Raw genomic sequence first — 21,427 nt, 5'->3', positions numbered from 1 at the left:
CTATAAAACACTGATGAAAGAAATCAAAGAGGACACAAACAGATGGAGAAACATACCATGCTCATGGATTGGAAGAATCAATATTGTCAAAATGGCCATTCTACCCAAAGCAATCTATAGATTCAATGCAATCCCTATCAAGCTACCAATGGTATTTTTCACAGAACTATAACAAATAATTTCACAATTTGTATGGAAATACAAAAAACCTCGAATAGCCAAAGTAATCTTGAGAAAGAAGAATGGAACTGGAGGAATCAACCTGCCTGACTTCAGACTCTACTACAAAGCCACAGTCATCAAGACAGTATGGTACTGGCACAAAGACAGAAATATAGATCAATGGAACAGAATAGAAAGCCCAGAGATAAATCCACGAACCTATGGACACCTTATCTTTGACAAAGGAGGCAAGGATATACAATGGAAAAAAGACAACCTCTTTAACAAGTGGTGCTGGGAAAACTGGTCAACCACTTGTAAAAGAATGAAACTAGTGCTCGCTTCGGCAGCACATATACTAAAATTGGAACGATACAGAGAAGATTAGCATGGCCCCTGCGCAAGGATGACATGCAAATTCGTGAAGTGTTCCATATTTTTTTTTGGCTTTATACAAAGGCAAGAAGGAAAGACCAAGATCATAAATTTTGATGATGAAAGCACGATAGTAATAAATTTTCATATACCAAAAAAAAAAAGAATGAAACTAGAACACTTTCTAACACCATACACAAAAATAAACTCAAAATGGATTAAAGATCTAAATGTAAGACCAGAAACTATAAAACTCCTAGAGGAGAACATAGGCAAAACACTCTCTGACATAAATCACAGCAAGATCCTCTATGACCCACCTCCCAGAATATTGGAAATAAAAGCAAAACTAAACAAATGGGACCTAATGAAACTTAAAAGCTTTTGCACTACAAAGGAAACTATAAGTAAGGTGAAAAGACAGCCCTCAGGTTGGGAGAAAATAATAGCAAATGAAGAAACAGACAAAGGATTAATCTCAAAAATATACAAGCAACTCCTGAAGCTCAATTCCAGAAAAATAAATGACCCAATCAAAAAATGGGCCAAAGAACTAAACAGACATTTCTCCAAAGAAGACATACAGATGGCTAACAAACACATGAAAAGATGCTCAACATCACTCATTATCAGAGAAATGCAAATCAAAACCACAATGAGGTACCATTACACGCCAGTCAGGATGGCTGCTATCCAAAAGTCTACAAGCAATAAATGCTGGAGAGGGTGTGGAGAAAAGGGAACCCTCTTACACTGTTGGTGGGAATGCAAACTAGTACAGCCACTATGGAGAACAGTGTGGAGATTCCTTAAAAAACTGGAAATAGAACTGCCATATGACCCAGCAATCCCACTTCTGGGCATACACACTGAGGAAACCAGATCTGAAAGAGACAGGTGCACCCCAATGTTCATCGCAGCACTGTTTATAATAGCCAGGACATGGAAGCAACCTAGATGCCCATCAGCAGATGAATGGATAAGGAAGCTGTGGTACATATACACCATGGAATATTACTCAGCCGTTAAAAAGAATTCATTTGAATCAGTTCTAATGAGATGGATGAAACTGGAGCCCATTATACAGAGTGAAGTAAGCCAGAAAGATAAAGAACATTACAGCATACTAACACATATATATGGAATTTAGAAAGATGGTAACGATAACCCTATATGCAAAATGGAAAAAGAGACACAGAAGTACAGAACAGACTTTTGAACTCTGTGGGAGAAGGTGAGGGTGGGATGTTTCAAAAGAACAGCATGTATACTATCTATGGTGAAACAGATCACCAGCCCAGGTGGGATGCATGAGACAAGTGCTCGGGCCTGGTGCACTGGGAAGACCCAGAGGAATCGGGTGGAGAGGGAGGTGGGAGGGGGGATCGGGATGGGGAATGTGTGTAACTCTATGGCTGATTCATATCAATGTATGACAAAACCCACTGAAATGTTGTGAAGTAATTAGCCTCCAACTAATAAAAAATAAATAAAATAAAATAAAAAGCATATGATCCAAGGACTAAAAACTTTCATCCTTCTATTTCCCTTTTGGTAGTCTCCTTTGCCTATCACGGTGGTTTTCAATGGGGGCAGGGCAGGGGGGAAGGAGATTTCTGCCTCTTCCCAGAGGACAGATGGCAGTATCTGGAGACACACTCGATTGTCCTGACTTCCGGAGGAGGAGGAGGGGATGCTTTGGATGGGCTAATGTTCCATCTGGCAAGGGTCAGCCCTCACCACAGAAGATGACCCAGCCCCAAATGCCAGTGGTACAGAGGCTGGGAAACCCTGGTCCATCCTAAGAGGGACCTCCTGGCCATCTTCATGGGGTCCATTTCACTGGTCACCTGATTTATTTATAGAGGTGACCTATAACCTGGGAAAGAGCCATTTATAGAGGTGACCTATAATCTGCTTTGCTTCTCAAGTTCACATCCTCCTCTCTGAACTCCTGCCTGTTGTAACTTAACTTACACAGGTCAGTATGAGTATGTACATGGCTGTCTGAAGGATGATGGCTATCTTGGCCTTGAGAATCCCTCTCGCCCCCACCACCCCAATCATCCAGCCTTTCCAGGGCAGCCCAGGTTTATCTGAGGAATTCTACAGAGGCAAGCACATTGGAAGGACCGATGCTGAAGATGGAGCTCCAATACTTTGGCCACCTGATTCGAAGAGCTGACTCACTGGAAAAGACCCTGATGCTGGGAAAGACTGAGGGCAGGAGGAGAAGGTGATGACAGGAGGGGTTCACTAACTGCATGGTGACTGATCTGCACCCAAAGAAAGTATGTCTCTGCCTTACTTGCCACCAACACCAACACCACTTACTTGCTACCTTTCCCAAGAGGGGAAAGGAAGTACCCCTACGCCCTACCTTTCCAGCGAGTGTAGGAAATCCGTCATGCAGGTTCTGAACATGGAGTCGGCCACGTTCAAGGCTCCGCACACGACCCCGAGCATGATATCTGGCTTCTCAGCCTGGGAGAGACTCTGTGAGTCAGTATCCACAGGGACCAAGGCCAGAGGGAGCCGGGGGAGGGTGGTGGCTCCAGGACCCCCAGGGGAGATGCATGCAGCCCTCTACCTGCACTTTCTCTGCAATGAGGTTATCCAACCAGCTGGTGTCAATGTCGTTGTTCTGAAAGTTCTCAGTCTCCAGGAGGTTGGTGAGATATTCCACAGTGGTCCTGAAGTCACCCCGGATGGATAGTTCCTTCAAAGCCACCACCATGTTCCTTGAGGGGAAGACACACAGATTGTTTTCCCAATTAACGTAGGTGTTATCAGCTCCAGCATGGTTCCCAATGAGCCAAAACTGCAGAGAAGAGAGTGTCCCGAATCAGACAGCCTCCAGCATGGACTGGTCCAGCAAATCTTGGGCCAGTGACTAAACTGCCCTGGCCTCAGTTTCCTCATCTGGAAAATGGGGGGATAACCCTGCCTTCTCACAGGTACTTGGTGATTCAAATAAGACGATCCATATAAAGCACATGATCCCTGATCGGTAAATGTTAGCTGCTATGAAATGATTAATTACAGTGATTATAATTGTTATCAACCTTGCCAGTCACTTTGACTCTCTCTCCTGCTGGACCTGTCAAAATTGCTCAGTGTCCCAGGAGGAGTCACTCTCTAGCTGTCCCCCCAGCTGCCCGGCATGACTGGGGTGCATGGACAGATGGCTGACACCAGTACCCCACTCTGCACAGGGCAGTCACTAGCCTGCACGTGCTTGGCTGTAATCACCTCCTGTTTCCCAGAGGGCCGCCCCCCCCCCCCGCATCAAACACGGTGTCCAGTCCAAAGGGCAGAAAACCCCACTCTCTATGAAATCAGGGAGAGTGTTGTAGGGGAAACACACCAGATGATATCACTTATACATGGAATCTAAAACATGACACCAATGAACGTATTCATGAAACAGGAACAGACTCACAGACATAGAGAACAGACTGTGGTTGCCAAGGGGGGAGGGGGTGGGGGAAGGATGAGTGGGAGGTTAGGGTTAGCAGATGCAAACTATTAGCTAGGATGAACAAACAGAAACGTCCTTCTGTATAGCACAGAGAACTGTATTCACTATCCTATGATAAACCATAACAGAAAAGGATATTTTAAAAAAAGAATGTACATATATATATATGTTTAACTGAATCACTTTGCTATACAGCAGTAATTAACATAACACTGTAAATCAACTATACTTCAATTTTTTAAAAGATGGAGGTGTTTTGGCATTTGAGGGCTTCTTTTCAATGTGGATTTCTTGGGGAACTATTTAAGAGACTTTAATTTAAAGAGGGCCCCCCTGCACCTTTTTTTTTTTTTTAATAAAAAGTTATAGCACTCAGCACCTTTTAAGCTCCTGGAATCACCTTGAACATTCTTTGGATCACCTTCAAGTTCAACCTGTAACAAGCTCAGGATCAGTGACCTTGGTGAACTGATTCCATGTATGTCGTCACAGGTCCCAAACGAGGGAAGAGGACAGATTACCGTGTTCTTGGACTTTGGCATACGGTGTCTAAGATAGGGTCTGCTATTCATCCCCTAAACTGCTCTGCATCTGAAGCCACAGGCTAATAATTTTTAGTTTCTCAAAGGAAGGGGTGGAAGGAAGGGAGGGAGGGAGATACTAACGAAATGGCCTCTTCCCGGTTCTCTCCCCAGGAGAAGCAGTGCCCAAACTGGGAATCAGCAAATTCGTGTAAGCCACCAGTCGCAGCCACGCTGAAATAACCCCATACATTCTTGCTACTGCGGAAATTCAATTCTTGGACTGTTCCAGAGCTTGGCTTAAACCCCTGGAGCCCAGACAGAAAAAGCAAAACAGAAGAAATTATTACTCCAGATCAGAATTAAATCTTAGGAAAACCCAAGAGCCCCTCCCACACCCAAGAGCTTAGTGTGATCAATAAAACATTGATACTTGTCACAAGCAGTGCAGGTGTATCCAGGTGAGCACGTCAAGGTGTGGAATTTTTATTCTTAAAAAAAAGTTGAAAGATAACAACCGAGTTGGGGACTGGTAATCACTTGATGAAGCTGAGTGACAGTACCTACTGATTTTAAATGCTTGCCATTGTTGATCAGAAAATGTTAAAATAAAAGGGGAGAGGGATTTCCAATTCTAGACTATGGCAGATACAGAAATCCAATGTTAGCCCTAGTTGATGCTAATATACACATAAACTCCCTTTATGAGAATGACCCATCCACTTCTGAGTATAATTCTGGTAAAAGGGGAGAGGTGGGTTTGATGTTCTGGCTGGGATTGCCTGTGATAAAGGCATTCATTTTGGCAGACATGCTTGGAGGCGAGAGATGCAAAGTTTCAGGTGCCTGGGTTTTTTCTATATGTGATCCTCCATCCTGTGAATAAGCCATCCACCCCTTAAAAGTCTCCCATTTTGCCTGCCCACCACCAGAATTGATTGTTTGCTCTCAGCCAAAGATCCCAAACTAATACAGTCACCATAGGAGAGAGGGGCTAAAACTTCTCTCATCCCAAGTTTCTTGAATGAAGTCTTTAGATAACTAAATCGTGGTAGATTATGGTGGTTATGTGACCACCGTTGATACACACGTACACTGTGACAGACGCCAGCTGCTTGGTACTTTAAGGCACAAGTAAGAACAAGTCACAGAGGGACTCCTTAGACCAGGGGTCCCCAACCTCTGGGATCTAATGCCTGATGATCTGAGGTGGAGCTGATGTAATAATAATAGAAAGAAAACGCACAATAAATGCCATGTGCCTGAATCATCTGCGAACCATTCCCCCCCCCCACCCTGGTCCACGGGAAAACTGTCTTCTGTGAAACCAGTCTCTGGTACCAAAAAGGTTGGGGACCGCTGCCTTAGACTGTATGTTGTAGTAAAAAGTTCATGGAGCCAGAAATCCAAGGGTCTGTGCTCTAAACCCAGCTGCCCGTCCCAAAGATAGACACATGTGACCTTCGTCGTCCACCACTGGGACTCGACCATGGGCTCAGCAGGTCCTGGGCATCAGGGCGGCCGCCCCAACCACTGGAGCTGCGATATAGGGTGACAATGCCCAGAGGCGTGGCTGTCATCTGACACACCGGCATCTGCCTCGTCCCTGGCATACAGCACCTGTGGATAAACCCCTTCATCCCTCCCCTTCCTGCATTTCAGTTTCCTCGTCTGTAAACTGTGAGGCCTGGGCGTCTCCTCCAGGCTAAGGTTCGGGGTCTGCCCCAAGCTGGGAGCTTGGAGGTGGTGGAAACGCAGCCCCTCCCCACCACCACCCCCGACTTGCCTCATCTGGGTTTTCGCTGGTGATTCTGGCTGCAATGACGTGGCCTCGGGCAACGGGAGGGTTGCTAGGGGTCTCAAAAGAAATGGGGGTCATCCCCCACGGGGACTCTCCGTACAGAAGACGGATATCCTTCAGCCGGTGCAGCGGCACACCCATGGCGATCTGAAATCAAGAAGTCCATCCTGTGAGAGGGTCAATCCTCAAACACAGAGCCCAGAGCTAGAGGTGATGGAGGAAGTGGTGCAGTGAATGATTTGGAATATACTGAGCTCCTCCTGGGCCCACAAGACGGTACAACCTGGGAGACGCCAGGAAAGAAAAAGACAGCTTGCCTCTGCCCCCATGGAGCAGTGTCCTTTGGCAAAGAAGCAACACTCACAACACCTAATGGGTATCAGATAAAAGTTACAGATTCTTAGTAGGTGGGAGGGGAGGGGAAACAGCATCCAGAGGCAGAGATAAAGAAAGTTTTGTGAAGGACGCAGGGAAAGCTGATCTGGAGGAACGAGGAAGAAGCAGATGACGGGGGACACCAGCTGAGCCAAAGGATCGCACTGAGTCTACCGGGTCTTAGGATGTGGCCCACTCAAAGGGACCCGCCAGCACCTGTGTCATATCCCGCCAAAGTGTGTGAGTGACTCCCAGCAGGAAGAAATGACCAGGTCAGTCCAAATGGAGGGAGGTCTGACCTAAGCAGCACAGGAGACCCCAGCCCCAGCCCCCACTCTGGGCAGAAGCCACCCCGGGGCTCAGAGCCTGTCTCCTTGCCTGCAGCTGGGCAGCAGGCAGGTTGACATCCGCGATCATTTCCGTGCAGGGATGTTCCACCTGCAGGCGGGGATTCAGCTCCAAGAAGTGGAAGCTGCCATCCTGGCTGTAGAGGTACTCGACAGTCCCCGCGCTCACGTAGCCCACCGTCTTGGCCAGGCGCACGGCACACTGCAGACAAGATGGGGAAGGAGGGGGTGCCGGTGGTTTTCTCGGGGGAGGAAACATCCTGGTTCCCTGACGGAATGCAGGCTGAGGACCCGCCGTGTGTAAATGACCTCAGGACCTCAGAGATCATAGCCCAACAAACTTGCGTGAGGCTGAATTCATCTCCTCCCTCCACTCCCTGCCCCTTCACCTCTTCCTGGACACCCACTCCACTTTGGCAACTTGGGCATTGAGAGCTCTTGCTGGTGCTGAGCTGAGATGCCTCCCCCACCCAAGCTCCCCAGAGCCCACCTGCTCCATGAACTCGAACACAGCGGGCGTGGCAATGGTGGCCGGCGCCTCCTCTATGATCTTCTGGTGCCTCCGCTGGATGGAACAGTCGCGCCCGAACAAGGACACTGCATTCCCGTACTGGTCAGCAAGGATCTGGACCTCTAGGTGCCGGGCTTGCTGGGCCAGCTTCATGAGGAAGATTGGGGAGCCAGGGGTCTCGTTCTGCACCTGGGGGGGACGGCAGGATGGCGGGCTCTTCCCTGGGGAAGCAGGGCTGGAGCAGGAAGCTCTCCAAGGAGAGCATGCCACAATGGCAGGGATGCCCATGGTCTTGTTGATCTTTTAGTTTTACTTCTTCTCAAAGACATAACATTCTCAAAATCAAATATGATCAAAAATACATAATGTAGACGATGGAGTAAAGATAAGGATTCATATGGAGTTATTTCTAAGACAATTAAAAAAAAAAGCAGATTACAATAACACATGGGAAGATCCCACTTCTGTGAAAAATAAAAAAACAGAATTATGGAGACCTCCCTGGTGGTCCAGTGGTTAAGGATCCACCTGCCAATGCAGGGGACACAGGTCCAATCCCTGATCTGGAAGGATCCCACACGCCTCGGGACAACTAAGCCCACGTACCACAACTACTGGCCCGCATGTTCGAGAGCCTGTGCTCTGAGACAAGGAAAGCCACTGCAATGAGAATGCTTGCCGCAACTAGAGAAAACCAGCATGCAACAATGAAGACAGCGCCGTCAAAGATAAATAAAGTAATTAAAAAGCAAAGAAAAAAGTCGAGAACTATATGAAGGTCTATGTAAAAGTATATACCACAGGAAGAGTACTGGAAAGAAACCCAGGGGCTAACAGGAGTTATGTTGGTGTTTTTTTTTTTTCTTTTCCAGATTCTTTTCCCTTATAGGTTATTACATAATATTGAGTATAGTTCCCTGGGCTACACAGTAGGTGCCTGTTGGTTATCCATGTTAAACGTAGTAGCGTGCATATTTTAATCCCAGTCTCCTGATGTATTTCTCCTAATGTATTCCTTCCCCCACCCCCCAGGCAGAATGGTTTAAAAGTAGAAAACCAGCTACAAATAAGTAAATACATGATTTGTTCCAACGATAAAATTGATCGTCTACAAACATTAAAAATACTGAAACTGCTAAGCTGTACAAAATATTCCATCTCTCGACAGACAAACGGTCACAGATAGATATTCTCACAAACAGGTATCTCTGAAATCCTTTACAGACACACTGGTTCATAGAATCAAACATCTAAGGAAACAGTGCACAGATCAACCCAAGCCTTGGACTTTTTCAAGGAAAGATGCATACGTTCACTTTGTAACACAACACAGTGATACTTCAGCTCCCCCCAGGGGTCCTCTTGGTTGTGACACAATAACATTAGTGGAAAGAATCTGGTGGCCACCCACCGAAGAAGCACAATTCCCAAAGACACGTGGAAAAACCCACGGTGCGAGGAGCTCACTTGTCTGAACAGAATGGGGAAGTCCTCAGCAGTCTCCGCCTTCCGGATTCCTTTCCCTCCGCCGCCTTCAGAAGCTTTGATCATCAAGGGAAAACCAATTTTTTCTGCTGCCTGGGGGCAAAAGACAAACAAACCTCCTTAGAGGTTTAGACAGTTTCTGCCGCTACCAGGCTTATGAGAAGGTTCTGGCTCCTGCCCCCTATCCTCCAGGATCTGCACTTACCTCCAAGCCTTCATCTGCATCTTTCACGCAACCAGCGTTGTAGACGGACTCTGGGATGGTGATCCTTTGCCCCTCCTGTAGACTGCGTTCCGCCCACTCCACTGTCAGACCTGGAGGGTCACAGAGAAAACAGAAGCCTCCCCAAAGAGCCTAGACACGAACAGGGCCTCTTCCCACCACAGCATCTCTAGACCTGGCCTCTGGGCGAACAGAAGTCAGACACAGCCCTTCAGTTTCCCACTGTGCGTTTTCATTTCCTTAAGGACCGACTCGACCCTGAATGGGAAACCAAGCTTAAGACAATTCAGACTGAGTCTACCAGGAACAGCCATATTGATCTGAATTTTAAAAAAATCCCAACTCTATCGTATGGAGTCATTTGTATGTCAATCACTACTTTCTAAAATCCTATGAAGATTTCAAAAACAAACAACAACAAACAAAAGAAAAACAAACTTTTCACTCTAAATTTAAAATTTCAGTCTTTGTAGGAAAAAATCTAATTGTTTAGAAACTCTTGAAATGTTTTTCCTGTTTTTTTAACTTATTCTAAAAATTCCACTTTAAGGAATTTACCCTAAAGAAATGATTAAAATGTACATAGAGAGCTAGCTACAGGATTATCAAGGCTTTAAATATTTTCATTTTTAGAAAAAAATTACTTGGAAACAACCTGACAGTATAACTACAGAGGACTGTTAGTAAATTAAGGTACATCTGTATGATACAATCCTCTGCAGGCACCGGAAGTTCTGTGAAGTATATTTATTGATATTGAAAGACTAGTGAGAAAAAAACCAGGTCACGAACTATTAACTACAAGAGCTCTAGCTTTTAAACGGATGTGCCTAGAAAAAGGGGCTGAAATAATAAAACACATGATCAAAACCAGGTTCATTGGATTATAAACAATTTCTATTTCTTTTTCTTACACTTTTCCTATTTTCTAAGATGTCTACAACGATATCATACCACTTTCTTGATAATTTAAATTTTTAAATGAAAGAATTAAAGAAGCGTACTCCTGTCACCCCTTCTGCTCTCAAGATTGGGCCCAGGTGTCCTCCCAAAGTGACGTTCAGGGCCCCTTACCACTTCCGCTCCAGGGCAGCGTTGGGATCTGCAGAGTCTGGGCCACGATGGTGGAGGCGATCTTGTCTCCTAGCGCCCACATGGCCTTGCTGGGAGGGCCTGAGGGGTGGGGCAAGGGGGAAGGCAGACTCAGGCCCTGGAAACTGGGGGCTGATCAGGTACACAAAAGAAAAGTCCCCAGGTCCCAGCTTTCGAGGATTTAACATCAAGATGGGGAAGAAAAAAGATCTATTAGTCTGCTATTTCATCAGTCAACTTTCAATACATGTGGACTGTAAACATGATTTATAGCTTAAGCTAAGTGGCCTATACAAAGTTCACCAGAAAAAAACTAGACCAAGTGGGGCAAGCCAGCACCTCAAAACACTAGACCATGGGTTAGCAAACTTTTTCTATAATGAGCCATAGGCAATACATAAATGAATAGGCAGGGCCGTGTTTCAATAAAACTTTATTTACAAAAGCAGGCAGCAACAGATGGCTAACAAACACATGAAAAGGTGCTCAACATCACTCATTATTAGAGAAATGCAAATCAAAACCACAATGAGGTACCATTACACACCAGTCAGGATGGCTGCTATCCAAAAGTCTACAAGCAATAAATGCTGGAGAGGCTGTGGAGAAAAGGGAACCCTCTTACACTGTTGGTGGGAATGCAAACTAGTACAGCCACTATGGAAAACAGTGTGGAGATTCCTTAAAAAACTGGAAATAGAACTGCCATATGACCCAGCAATCCCACTTCTGGGCATACACACTGAGGAAACCAGATCTGAAAGAGACACATGCACCCCCAATGTTCATCGCAGCACTGTTTATAATAGCCAGGACATGGAAGCAACCTAGATGCCCATCAGCAGATGAATGGATAAGGAAGCTGTGGTACATATACACCATGGAATTTTACTCAGCCGTCAAAAGGAATTCATTTGAACCAGTCCTAATGAGATGGATGAAACTGGAGCCCCTTATACAGAGTGAAGTAAGCCAGAAAGATAAAGAACATTACAGCATACTAACACATATATATGGAATTTAGAAAGATGGTAACGATAACCCTATATGCAAAACAGAAAAAGAGACACAGAAATACAGAACAGACTTTTGAACTCTGTGGGAGAAGGTGAGGGTGGGATGTTTCAAAAGAACAGCATGTATACTATCTATGGTGAAACAGATCACCAGCCCAGGTGGGATGCATGAGACAAGTGCTCGGGCCTGGTGCACTGGGAAGACCCAGAGGAATCGGGTGGAGAGGGAGGTGGGAGGGGGGATCGGGATGGGGAATAAGTGTAAATCTATGGCTGATTCATATCAATGTATGACAAAACCCACTGAAATGTTGTGAAGTAATTAGCCTCCAACTAATAAAAAAATTAAAAAAAAAGAAAAGCAGGCAGCAGGCTGGATTTGGCCTGTAGGCTGTAGTTGGCTGGCACTAGGGCTGGACCATCAACTCCCAGAACTAACAATGAGAGATGATGAGAGTCCCACATGACAGCCAATGAGAGGCCATGGAAAAGAACACATCAGTGAGCACAGGTCACCAGGCAGACCCTCAGGTGAATATCAGGTACTGACTTAGCACCAAGCTGCTGCATACACGAGTCTGTGTTGTGGGCCCAGAGGTTAAGGAGCAGCAACAGGGATTTACTGAGAACGGTAAATGATTCTAATTTACACACGAGGATGACAGACAACCTAACTGAGTAAAGTTTACAAATTATACATCTGAATTCTGAAACAATAAGTATCATTGTACCCAATAAGTAGCAGAGATGAGGGGTTCTGGCCCCAGCGGATGAGGGCATTCCAAAGGCCTAAGAACAGCCCAAGCAAAGGTGTGGCCTAAAGATTCCCAACCTGAGTTAGAAATCTGAACGTGGCTGGTATCTCAGTACCAACAGGAACACCAGCAGAGGGTTCTGCTTGCCCCAGCATCATTCTGCTGTGGTAACCATGGTAACCGCTATTTCCCTGGGCTGGCCAACCTCTCCACGTGCCCTCCCACTGCTAGACTCAATTGCTCCTGCCCATGAAGGTGTGATGTGGGAACATCAAACAGGCCCCCTCCTTACAGGGCTGTACTAGCGAGAATTCCATCAAGACCCCCATTCCCGCATATCTGATGGAGGCGCACTCTACCTAGGAAAGCAATCTCGTGCTTGCGCAGGAGCTCCGGAAGTTTGGGGTTTTCAGAAGCATGGCCCCAACCAGCCCACACCGCCTGCAAACACACAGAAGCACAAATAGAGGTCTTTCTTCAAGAATCCGCCTCCCATCACACCCCAAAAACTCCTTGCTGGGTCCTACCAGCCCTGGATTTCAGAGTCTCCTAGGACCCAGCGCCTCCAACCCTTCCGAACTGCGGAATCAGTTTGCTCCAGAGCTCAGGGCATGGTCCCCATCACAGGCAGACTGGGGCGCCCCGTCTGACTTACCTGCACGGGGATCCTCTTGGCGATGTCCACAATCAGCTCCACGTTGGCGTAATTGTTGTTGTTGGGCCCTCCTGGGACGGGGACATACTGATCTGCCATCTTGATATACTCTGGAATTAAACAAGAGAGAGGCAATCAGAAAGACTGACAGACCCAAGTTGAGGACAGGACACAACCATGCATGGCCACTGAAAGGATAACCGTGATGATTCTAGGGTCACAATGGAGGAACAGATATGATAGTTTGAAGAAAGAACTGAGTTTGACTTTAATTGTGTGAAAATATGTGTGTCATGGCCTGGAAGGCAACAAACAAGAAGGAAGCAAGCTATCAACATAGTTGGATTAGAAGTGGGTTTTAAAACATTATATATATATTTAATTTTTGGCAGGGCCATGTGGCTTGTGGGATCTCCATTCCTTGACCAGGGATTGAACCCATGCCATGGCAGTGAGAGCCTGGAATCCTAATCACTAGGCCACCAGGGAACTCCCTAAAAATTCTTATGTAAGGTGTTCTCTTAATACTGTTTTGCCACTAAACAATACTATGTTTGCTTTTAATCATGGTTAAAAAAAAAAGCCACATAACAAAATCTACCATCATAATCACTTTTTAAGTATATAGCTCAGAAGTGTCAAGAATCTTCACACTGTTGTGAAACAGATCTCTGGAACTTTCTCATCTCATACAACTCAAACTCGATACCCATGTAGTGACAGCTTCCCGTCCCACTGCCCAGCGCCCCTGGCACCCACCCTTCTGCCTTCTGTCTCTATGAATCTGACCTCTCAGGACCTCATGTAAGTGCAAACATCCAGTATTTGTCTTTTGGTGACTGGCTTATTTCACTGAACGTAATGTCCTCAAGGTTCACCTGTGTTATGTAATTAGTCACTCAGTCGTGTCTGACTCTTTGCAACCCGATGGCCATGGACTGCAGCCCCCCAGGCTCCTCCGTCCATGGGATTCTCTAGGCAAGAGTACTGGAGTGAGTTGCCGCACCCTCCCCCAGGGGAGCTTCCCCACCCAGGGATCGAACCCAGGTCTCCCTCAATGCAGGTGGATTTTTTACCGTCTCAGCTACCAGGGAAGCCCCACCTGTGTTATAACGTGATGATTCCTTCCTTTTCATAGCTGAATACAATATAATGCTTCGATTTTAATACACTCAAGCTCTTCAAATCCAGAAATTCTACTTTTAGGAACATGTTCTAAAAAAATATTCATCAATAAGGCCAAAGACATGTAAAAGGGTGTTCACGGGGCAGTGTGTTTTTATTTTTTGCCTGTGGAACTTCCCTGACCAGGGACTGAACCCAGGCTCCTGCAGTGGAAGCACAGTCTTAACCACTGGACCACTGGGGAAGTCCCTCCTCATAGGACAGTGTTTTGAACTGTGCAAAGGTAGATTCAATCAAAAGTCGGGGGTTAGTACACCTGCACTATGACATTCTCTAGGACCTTGAGAAGGAACGATGTCAAATGGTACGTGCAGACTTGGGAAAAAACTCGAGAGCAGTGCTTCCTTCCAGCCCGCCGGCCTCTGATGTTGACCCAACATGGTGTGTCGGTGACGCGAGAGGTCCCAGAGATTACAGATCTAGGCGTCAGGCCATGACCCACTCCTTGTTGAATTTTATTTTCGTGTTGGAGAAGATAAACAAGAAAACAATCAGGGTAAGCACAGACTGTGGGCAGTTCCGGGGCTGACAGGGATGGCCAGGAGAACTACGACACTCAAACTGTGCGTGGGGGAGTGGAGGCCTGCCGCGCAGAGAGCTTCCGGAAAGCACTATCAGCAAACGGTCCACAGCTTTCCAAGCCTCTGCAACAGGAGAGAGTGAGGCCGACACTGATGAGGCCAGTGTGCCTGGGACCCAGGGATGGAGGCTGAGGGGCAGGAGATGGGGGCTTGGGAGGCCAGCAGGGGCCAAGTCATGGGAGGCCTTAACTGGCCTTGGTGAGGTTCTCAAACTTTAGCCTGAGTGTGAGGAGTGACCCCACAGCATCGGGCTGCGGACTCAGCCCACGGTTCCAACCCCCAGGACCCTGGGCAAGTAAGTCACACCTCTGTGCCTCGATTATCTCATCTGTAAAATGGGGCTAACGAGCAAACCTCTCCTCACTGTAGTAAAATGGAGATTCCATCTGTGCAGAGCAGAGCCCAGGGCCTTCACCATGGGGAAGTTCGGGGGGTGAGGGAGCTGGTACTGGACACGGGGTGGGGGGTGGGGGGTGCTGATGGAACCTGAGTTGTGTTTTAAAAGATCTGTTTGGCTGCTGTGTGCAGGATCTGTAAAGGGGCACGATTGTTCAGGGGGAAAATAAAACTGTCCAATAGTTATTCGCAGAATGATCTATGCTGATAGACATGGAGAGGTAAATAAGTAGAAAAATGAAGGAATGCTTGAAAAACAGCACATACCTGTACAAGAAAAAAGCATCTGGAGGAAGAGATGCCAAGCTACTGTAACATGGACATTCCTCAAAGGTGAGATTTCCACTTTGCATGTTAACTATTTGCATTTTTATAAGGCATATGGGTCACTCTTGTTAGCAACAGACATGTTAATTAAATAGAGAAGATTGGGAAATAAATATGGAATCAGGAGAGGTACCCTGCGATGCTCTCTGGGGTGCAGGATGGACTTGGCCCAGGCTGAGTGGAAGAGGTGAGGACGGAGTGTGGCAAAGAGGGAGGGAGTCAGGGCCCAAGTACCTGCATTGGCCTTGAGGTCCTCTGGCGTTACCATGACTACGAACCGGATGGCCCGCTCATTTCGGAACATCTCATAGGCCCACCTGCGGATGGAGCGCATGCATTTCACAGCAGCAATGCCGTTGTTGGCGATGAGCACCTGGACAGAGGGAAAGGGCAGGGGGCCTGTGCTGGAGGCTACATGCTACCTCAGGGTTCATCTCACCTCTGAGAGCCTCCAAGGGTACCTCCTGCTTCTGCAAGTGCTCACCAACAGGCGGGCCTTTCTCTGCAGCCTGAGGCAGGTTGACCTACCCCACCCCACCCCGAGTGCCGGGACCCCATCTGTACCTTCTCGATGACCAGATTCCCCCCAAAGCGCGTGACGAACTCGGCAGGGGAAGCCACGGTGAAGTCTCTGTGCAGGTCTACCTTCTTCTGTTCTCGGCCCCTTCTTGCCAGGTGGAGCCCCGACATGCTGGGCCTGCGAGGGAACAGTACAGGCCCGTGAGCAAGCAGGTTGGGGACGCGCAGGCCCCTAGGAAATTCACTTCCACAGAGAAGCCAAAGTCCATCAGACTCCTGTAGCTCTGCAGTCCCTCTCTGGGGACCTTGAAACACTTTACTTGGAGACTTCAAGAGGTCAGATCACAAGAGCAGCAGAAGAGACCCCCTGACCTATCCTAAGCTGTATGTTCAGGTTTTTCATCTTCAGGTCACTCTTTATATAAACTCTCACAATTTAGGAACTCAAATAATACAAAAAAAATAGGCTTACAACAGGGTACAAGTTTAAGATCAGAGAAGTACACATTCTAATATTTTATACTTGTGAAGCAGTTTGTACCTTTCGTGTGCTTTTCTGTACTTGTATATCAAGCTTAAAAAAAACTGAAAACAATAAAGAAATGTATTACAACAAAATAGAAGGTCCTTGTCCCATCGCCCCTCTAGGACCCCACTCCAGAGGAAATCACGTTTGACTCTGGCATTTACACATCTCCGTGGTTCTGAATGGTGTGTGCACATTATCTTGTGAGTTATCCATTAAGACACCATCTATCTATGAGCTTCTTATCTTAGCAGACGTGGAATTACTGCTCATAAGCAGCCACCCCATCCCCTTTCCCCAACCTCGTAATACAGGTATCCTGCAATTTGGTAAATTTATGGTGTTTTATGAGTCTGGGATCATTATTCACAGGTGAGGGTTTGTGGCATACCAGATGTCCCTTTCTATTTGCTTTTTTTTTTCCCCCCTGGAGTGAACGACTTTTTTTTTTAAACTTGGTTTTCCTTGCATCTTCATCTCACTCCTCAGTCTCCTAGGACATGTAAGACAATCAGTTCCACTACTTTTTCATTGGCCACATCCCTCCTGGAGGCCTCGACACTCCTTTCATCTGGACACAGTCCACTAAACCCCTGTACAACCAACAGCTGGGACTTCCCTTTACTGACATCCTTAGGATTCCCTGTGCCTTTCCTGGGGGTTTTATCCCCCAAATTCAGGGTGCCACACGGCTCCCTCTTTTTTGATAGACCCCTTTGTCTTGCTAGGGCATATCCTACAGTAGTTTCATCCAATTTAAAAGATGACAAATGGCAGGACACGTGACAGTGATGCCCCAACATGCCTGTCTTGGTCCCGGCTGTATAGGCTTCTTTTGTCACTATCACCCCGGAGACCTCCTTTGGTTCTCTTAGCTTCCTTCACTTTTCCGTCCTCCATGTCTTGCTCTTCTTTGATCTACTCTCTTGTTTCAATGGAAGACATCCTTCAGTAGCTTTCTAAGAAAATGTTCGGGGGGCAAATGTTTTGTGGCCTTGCATGTTCTAAAGCTGTCTTCCTTCTGCGCTCACACTGGACCTGATCATTTGGCTGTGTGTGGAATCCTAGGAGGGAAAGCCTTCTCCTTAAGAATTTTGGAAGCCTCAAGCCATTGTTGTTGTGGCTTTCAAGAATGCTAGAACCAGAGCTGTGCCGATCCTTGGTCTTTTTGTAGGTGACCTGTTTTTTCCTATCCAGAAGCTTGTGGGTTCTTCTCTTTGCGCCAGAGTATTCTGTAAGTTTAGGGAACAGTTTTAGGAATGTGCTGAGGTATGTGTCTACTTCCATCAGTAACACTGGGAAGCTGTCAGTTTCCTTCAATCTGGAAACTGAAGTCTGGAGATTTATCTGCAAATTTTCCATCACTTTCCCCACAAAGGTTTGGGTAGTCAGAGCTATGGTTTTTCTAGTAGTCATGTACAGGTATGAGAGTTGAACTATAAAGAACGCTGAGCACTGAAGAATTGATGCTTTCAAACTGTGGTGCTGGAGAAAACTCTCCAGAGTGAGTCCTTTGGGCAGCAAGGAGATCAAACCCATCAATCCTAAAGGATATCAACCCTGAATATTCATTGGAAGGGCTGATGATGAAGCTGAAGCTCCAATACTTTGACCACCTGATGTGAAGAGCCAACTCATTGGAAAAGACCCTGAACCTGGGAAAGATTTGAGGACAGGAAGAGAAGGGGACGACAGGGGATGAGATGGTTGGATGGCATCACCGACTCAGTGGACATGAGTTAGAGCAAACTCTGGGAGACAGTGAAGGACAGGGAGGCCTGGCGTGCTGCAGTCCATGGGGTCACAAAGAGGTGCACATAACTGAGTGACTGAACAACAACAAAATTTCCTTAGTGACTTAACTGCCTCTTTTTTCTTCACTTTCTCCTATTATCTGGATGTTGAAATTCCTGAACTGGCCCACGAGTTTATGTATTTTCCCCTCTTATTACTCTTTTCTTATTCCTTCCGGGCTATTCCCTCAGCCTTATCTCCTAACTGTTCTAATAGCATGCTTTTAATGTCCAAGAGCTTGGTTTGGGGCCGTAAATGTCCTCTTTCCCATGCACCCTGATCCTATGTATGCAGCACTGTCCCTACCCCCGATGAGGGTACTTACAATAGCTTTTCCAAGCTCTCTTCTCCTGATGTGCTTTCTGTATCTCCCACGTTTCCTGTGTCCCTTTTGGTTGGGTGTTTGGGGTTTGCCTTCCATCTTAGAAATCGCACTCGAATGTATGATAAGCCGTGGTTGTTTTCTCAGGACCAAGAGCAGGAACCAGAGAGTTGATGAAAAGTACTGGGCATGTGGTGAAGTCACTGAACCCTGAGCTCAATGCAGGGTGATTTAGGGGGTGCTGTATGTTGGGGAATTTCAAGTATTTTTAGAGTCATCCTCACTGGCTGGTCCAGTTCCCCTAGTGAGGACAAGTCTGTGGGGCTTCTGTTGTTGAGTCACTAAGTCGTGTCCTACTCTTTGCAACCCCGTGAATTGCAGCAAACCAAGCATCCCTGTCCTTCACTGTCTCCCAGAGTTTGCTCTAACTCATGTCCATTGAGTCAGCGATGCCATCTAACCATCTCATCCTCTGTCGTCCCCTTCTCCTCTTGCCCTTGATCTTTCCCGGCATCGGGGTCTTTTTGAATGAGTCAGCTGTTTGCATCAGGTGGCCAAAGTATTCGAGCTTCAGCATCAGTCCTTGCAATGAATATTGAGGGTTGATTTCCTTTAGGATGGACTGGTTTGATCTCCTTGCAGACCAAGGGACTCTCAAGAGTCTTCTCCAGCATCACAGATTGAAAGCATCAGTTCTTCGGTACTCAGCCTTCTGCCTGGAAGTTAAAGGTTGGCCAGGCGCTGGGACAGGTCTTGGGGACAGGACAGCTTTTAGGATTCAGCACCGACATAGCACCCATCCTCTGGTTTGGGAAGTAGGCCCCACACGCTCCACCACGCTCATCAGTGTCCAGTCCAAAGACCCTCTACTTCCCACCCTCCAGAGATCAAACCATCTGCCTGCAGCTGGGGTGGAAGTGGGCAGCCCCCAGCCACCTGGGCAGATGAGGGGACCTGGGATTCTTTCACCTTGTCCTCCTCACGTTGGGGTCCCCAGATGCAGAAGGACCCGGTGCCTTTGGGATACAGGTTCTCAGCTCCTCTCTCTGCAGCCTTAGGGCTCAGCCCTCTTGGTCCTTTTAACCAGTGACTGCTTGTACATCTGCTTTCCGGCTTCCAAAATGTCACTGCTAACTCCTGCTTCCGTTCTGCCAGGGCCTGATGGGTTTCCAGTTCTTTAAGAAAAATCTTGGAATTCCTTGGTGGTCCAGTGGTGAAGCATCCACCTGCTAATGGCTGGGACACAGGGTTGATCCCTGGGCCAGGAGGATCCCACATGCCGCGGAGCAACTAAGTTGCTCCACATGGACGGAGCAGCTAAGCTTGTGACACAAAGACTAAGCCTGCGCTCTAGAGCCCATGAGTCGAAACTACTGAGCCCATATCCTGCAACTACTGAAGCCCGAGCACCCGAGAGCCCGTGCTCCCCGACGAGAGAAGCCACCGCAGTGAGAAGCCTGCGCCCCGCAACCAGACAGTAGCCTCCACTGACCACAACTCAGAAAGCATGCGCACAGCAGTGAAGACCCAGTGCAGCCAAAAATAAATAGAATTTAAAAGAAAAGGCTCTTTACTGTCATTTGGTGAGGTTTAAACAGGCGCGGAGTCAGGCATTCTGTCCACTCTCTCTCATCCCACCAACAGGCCATCAAGCAGGGAGACAGCTGCCTGCCCGGCATTAAGTTAGAGGTTTGCCACCCAGGGACGTGTCCAGTAACTGTCACCAGGCATCTTGGGAGGGAGGGGCTGAGTGGGTCTGAGGGGCCAAAAAGTTTTGGTGAAGAAGTGACGGGTCCTAAGGAACACTGCCAGCAGGCCACTGGGAACAGCTAAGTTGTAGGCCAATAAGCCGCTGGGGGAAAGAGATCCCATTTTACAGATAGGCAAACTGCGGCCCAGCCAGGCAACCACCCAGCAAGTAAACAGGACTGGGGCTCTTGCCATCACATCAGGAAATGTTGGGTGTGGGCATTTCCTGCTACATAAAGTCTTTGCATCCAGGATAGTTCCCCATGAGGAAAGCCTTCTAGAAACCTGCAGTCTGTCCCCCTCACCCCCTCCAGGCTCTGCCTATCAGAAATGATAAAACAGACTTCCAGGCCAGGGAACAAAACCAGAAATGAATGACAGAAACCCATCATGAGGGCATGAGCCTACGCCATAAGAGGACTTGTATTTTTCAATGAAGACTTTCTTAGTTCAACTGGGCTTCTGCACGCTGCCTGAAAGAACAAATGGACAAGTGATTTCCGGCCCTTGAGCTGGCCTTCCTGCCTTGCTGGAAGCAAGCAGCTTCTCTTCTAAAACCTCCTAGGACTGAAGTGCTAAACTGAAACAGGACTTGGAAAAGGACTCTGGAGGTCAATATCATCTTGCAAATGTGGACAGGGCTTTCGTCAAAATCACATTCCATGAGCCAGCAAGCAGTTCAGTTTTTATTTAACAACAGCTTGTTTTTCTTTAAAACAGCAGTCCCCAAACTTTTGGCACCAGGGACCGGTTTCGTGGAAGATAATTTTTCCACAGACGGGGCAGGGGGGAGGGATGGTTTCAGGATGACTCAAGCACATGACACTTATTGTGTACCTTATTTCTATTATTACTACATCAGCTCCACCTCAGATCGTTGGGCATTAGATCCCAGAAGCTAGGGACCCCTGCTTTAGAAAATGGACAGACTTGGCCTCAGCGCCATCATTAGCAGACCCCCTCATTTAGGGACACAGACCCCAAAATGGGCAATTTTCTCACAGTGGTTGAACAACGGGTCTTTCCTGTTTTCTTCTCTTTGCCTACATCCGTTAAATTTTCTGTCATGCTATTATTATTTTCAGTAAGAAGAGAAAGCTATTAACTTTGTAACAGGGATGCTGAAAGCCATGGTCGCTTTGGTATCCATCGGGTAAGGCACTCAGCAGTCTCCACTGTAAAGTGAGGATATTAATATGTACCTCACTGGATTGTGAGGATTAAAGAAG

At 47.1% G+C, this 21,427-nt stretch overlaps 1 protein-coding gene and 1 non-coding gene across 4 annotated transcripts in view; one reads left to right on the top strand and one right to left on the bottom strand.

Annotated features, from left to right (window-relative positions):
- The window catches only part of LOC122422201 (acetyl-CoA carboxylase 2), a 98,952-nt gene that overhangs the window by 59,324 nt on the left and 18,201 nt on the right, over positions 1-21,427 (bottom strand). For all 3 annotated transcript variants that reach the window (XM_043438521.1, XM_043438528.1, XM_043438537.1), the window contains exons 2-14: positions 15,853-15,985; positions 15,523-15,661; positions 12,800-12,909; positions 12,504-12,585; positions 10,356-10,454; positions 9,264-9,373; positions 9,041-9,151; positions 7,553-7,762; positions 7,094-7,264; positions 6,326-6,487; positions 4,684-4,847; positions 3,128-3,278; positions 2,918-3,021 (exon numbers count right to left, since the gene is read on the bottom strand). In XM_043438521.1, coding sequence (XP_043294456.1) covers positions 2,918-3,021; positions 3,128-3,278; positions 4,684-4,847; positions 6,326-6,487; positions 7,094-7,264; positions 7,553-7,762; positions 9,041-9,151; positions 9,264-9,373; positions 10,356-10,454; positions 12,504-12,585; positions 12,800-12,909; positions 15,523-15,661; positions 15,853-15,985 — 1,746 coding nt within the window. The remainder of the gene's footprint in view (positions 1-2,917; positions 3,022-3,127; positions 3,279-4,683; positions 4,848-6,325; positions 6,488-7,093; positions 7,265-7,552; positions 7,763-9,040; positions 9,152-9,263; positions 9,374-10,355; positions 10,455-12,503; positions 12,586-12,799; positions 12,910-15,522; positions 15,662-15,852; positions 15,986-21,427) is intronic.
- On the top strand, positions 497-603 carry LOC122424882. The gene has a single exon (XR_006264593.1). It is a non-coding gene; the product is annotated as a U6 spliceosomal RNA (small nuclear RNA).

Source organism: Cervus canadensis, chromosome 1 (genome assembly GCF_019320065.1).
Source record: "Cervus canadensis isolate Bull #8, Minnesota chromosome 1, ASM1932006v1, whole genome shotgun sequence".
Classification (NCBI taxonomy): domain Eukaryota; kingdom Metazoa; phylum Chordata; class Mammalia; order Artiodactyla; family Cervidae; genus Cervus; species Cervus canadensis.
This window is presented reverse-complemented; position numbering and strand designations above follow the sequence as displayed.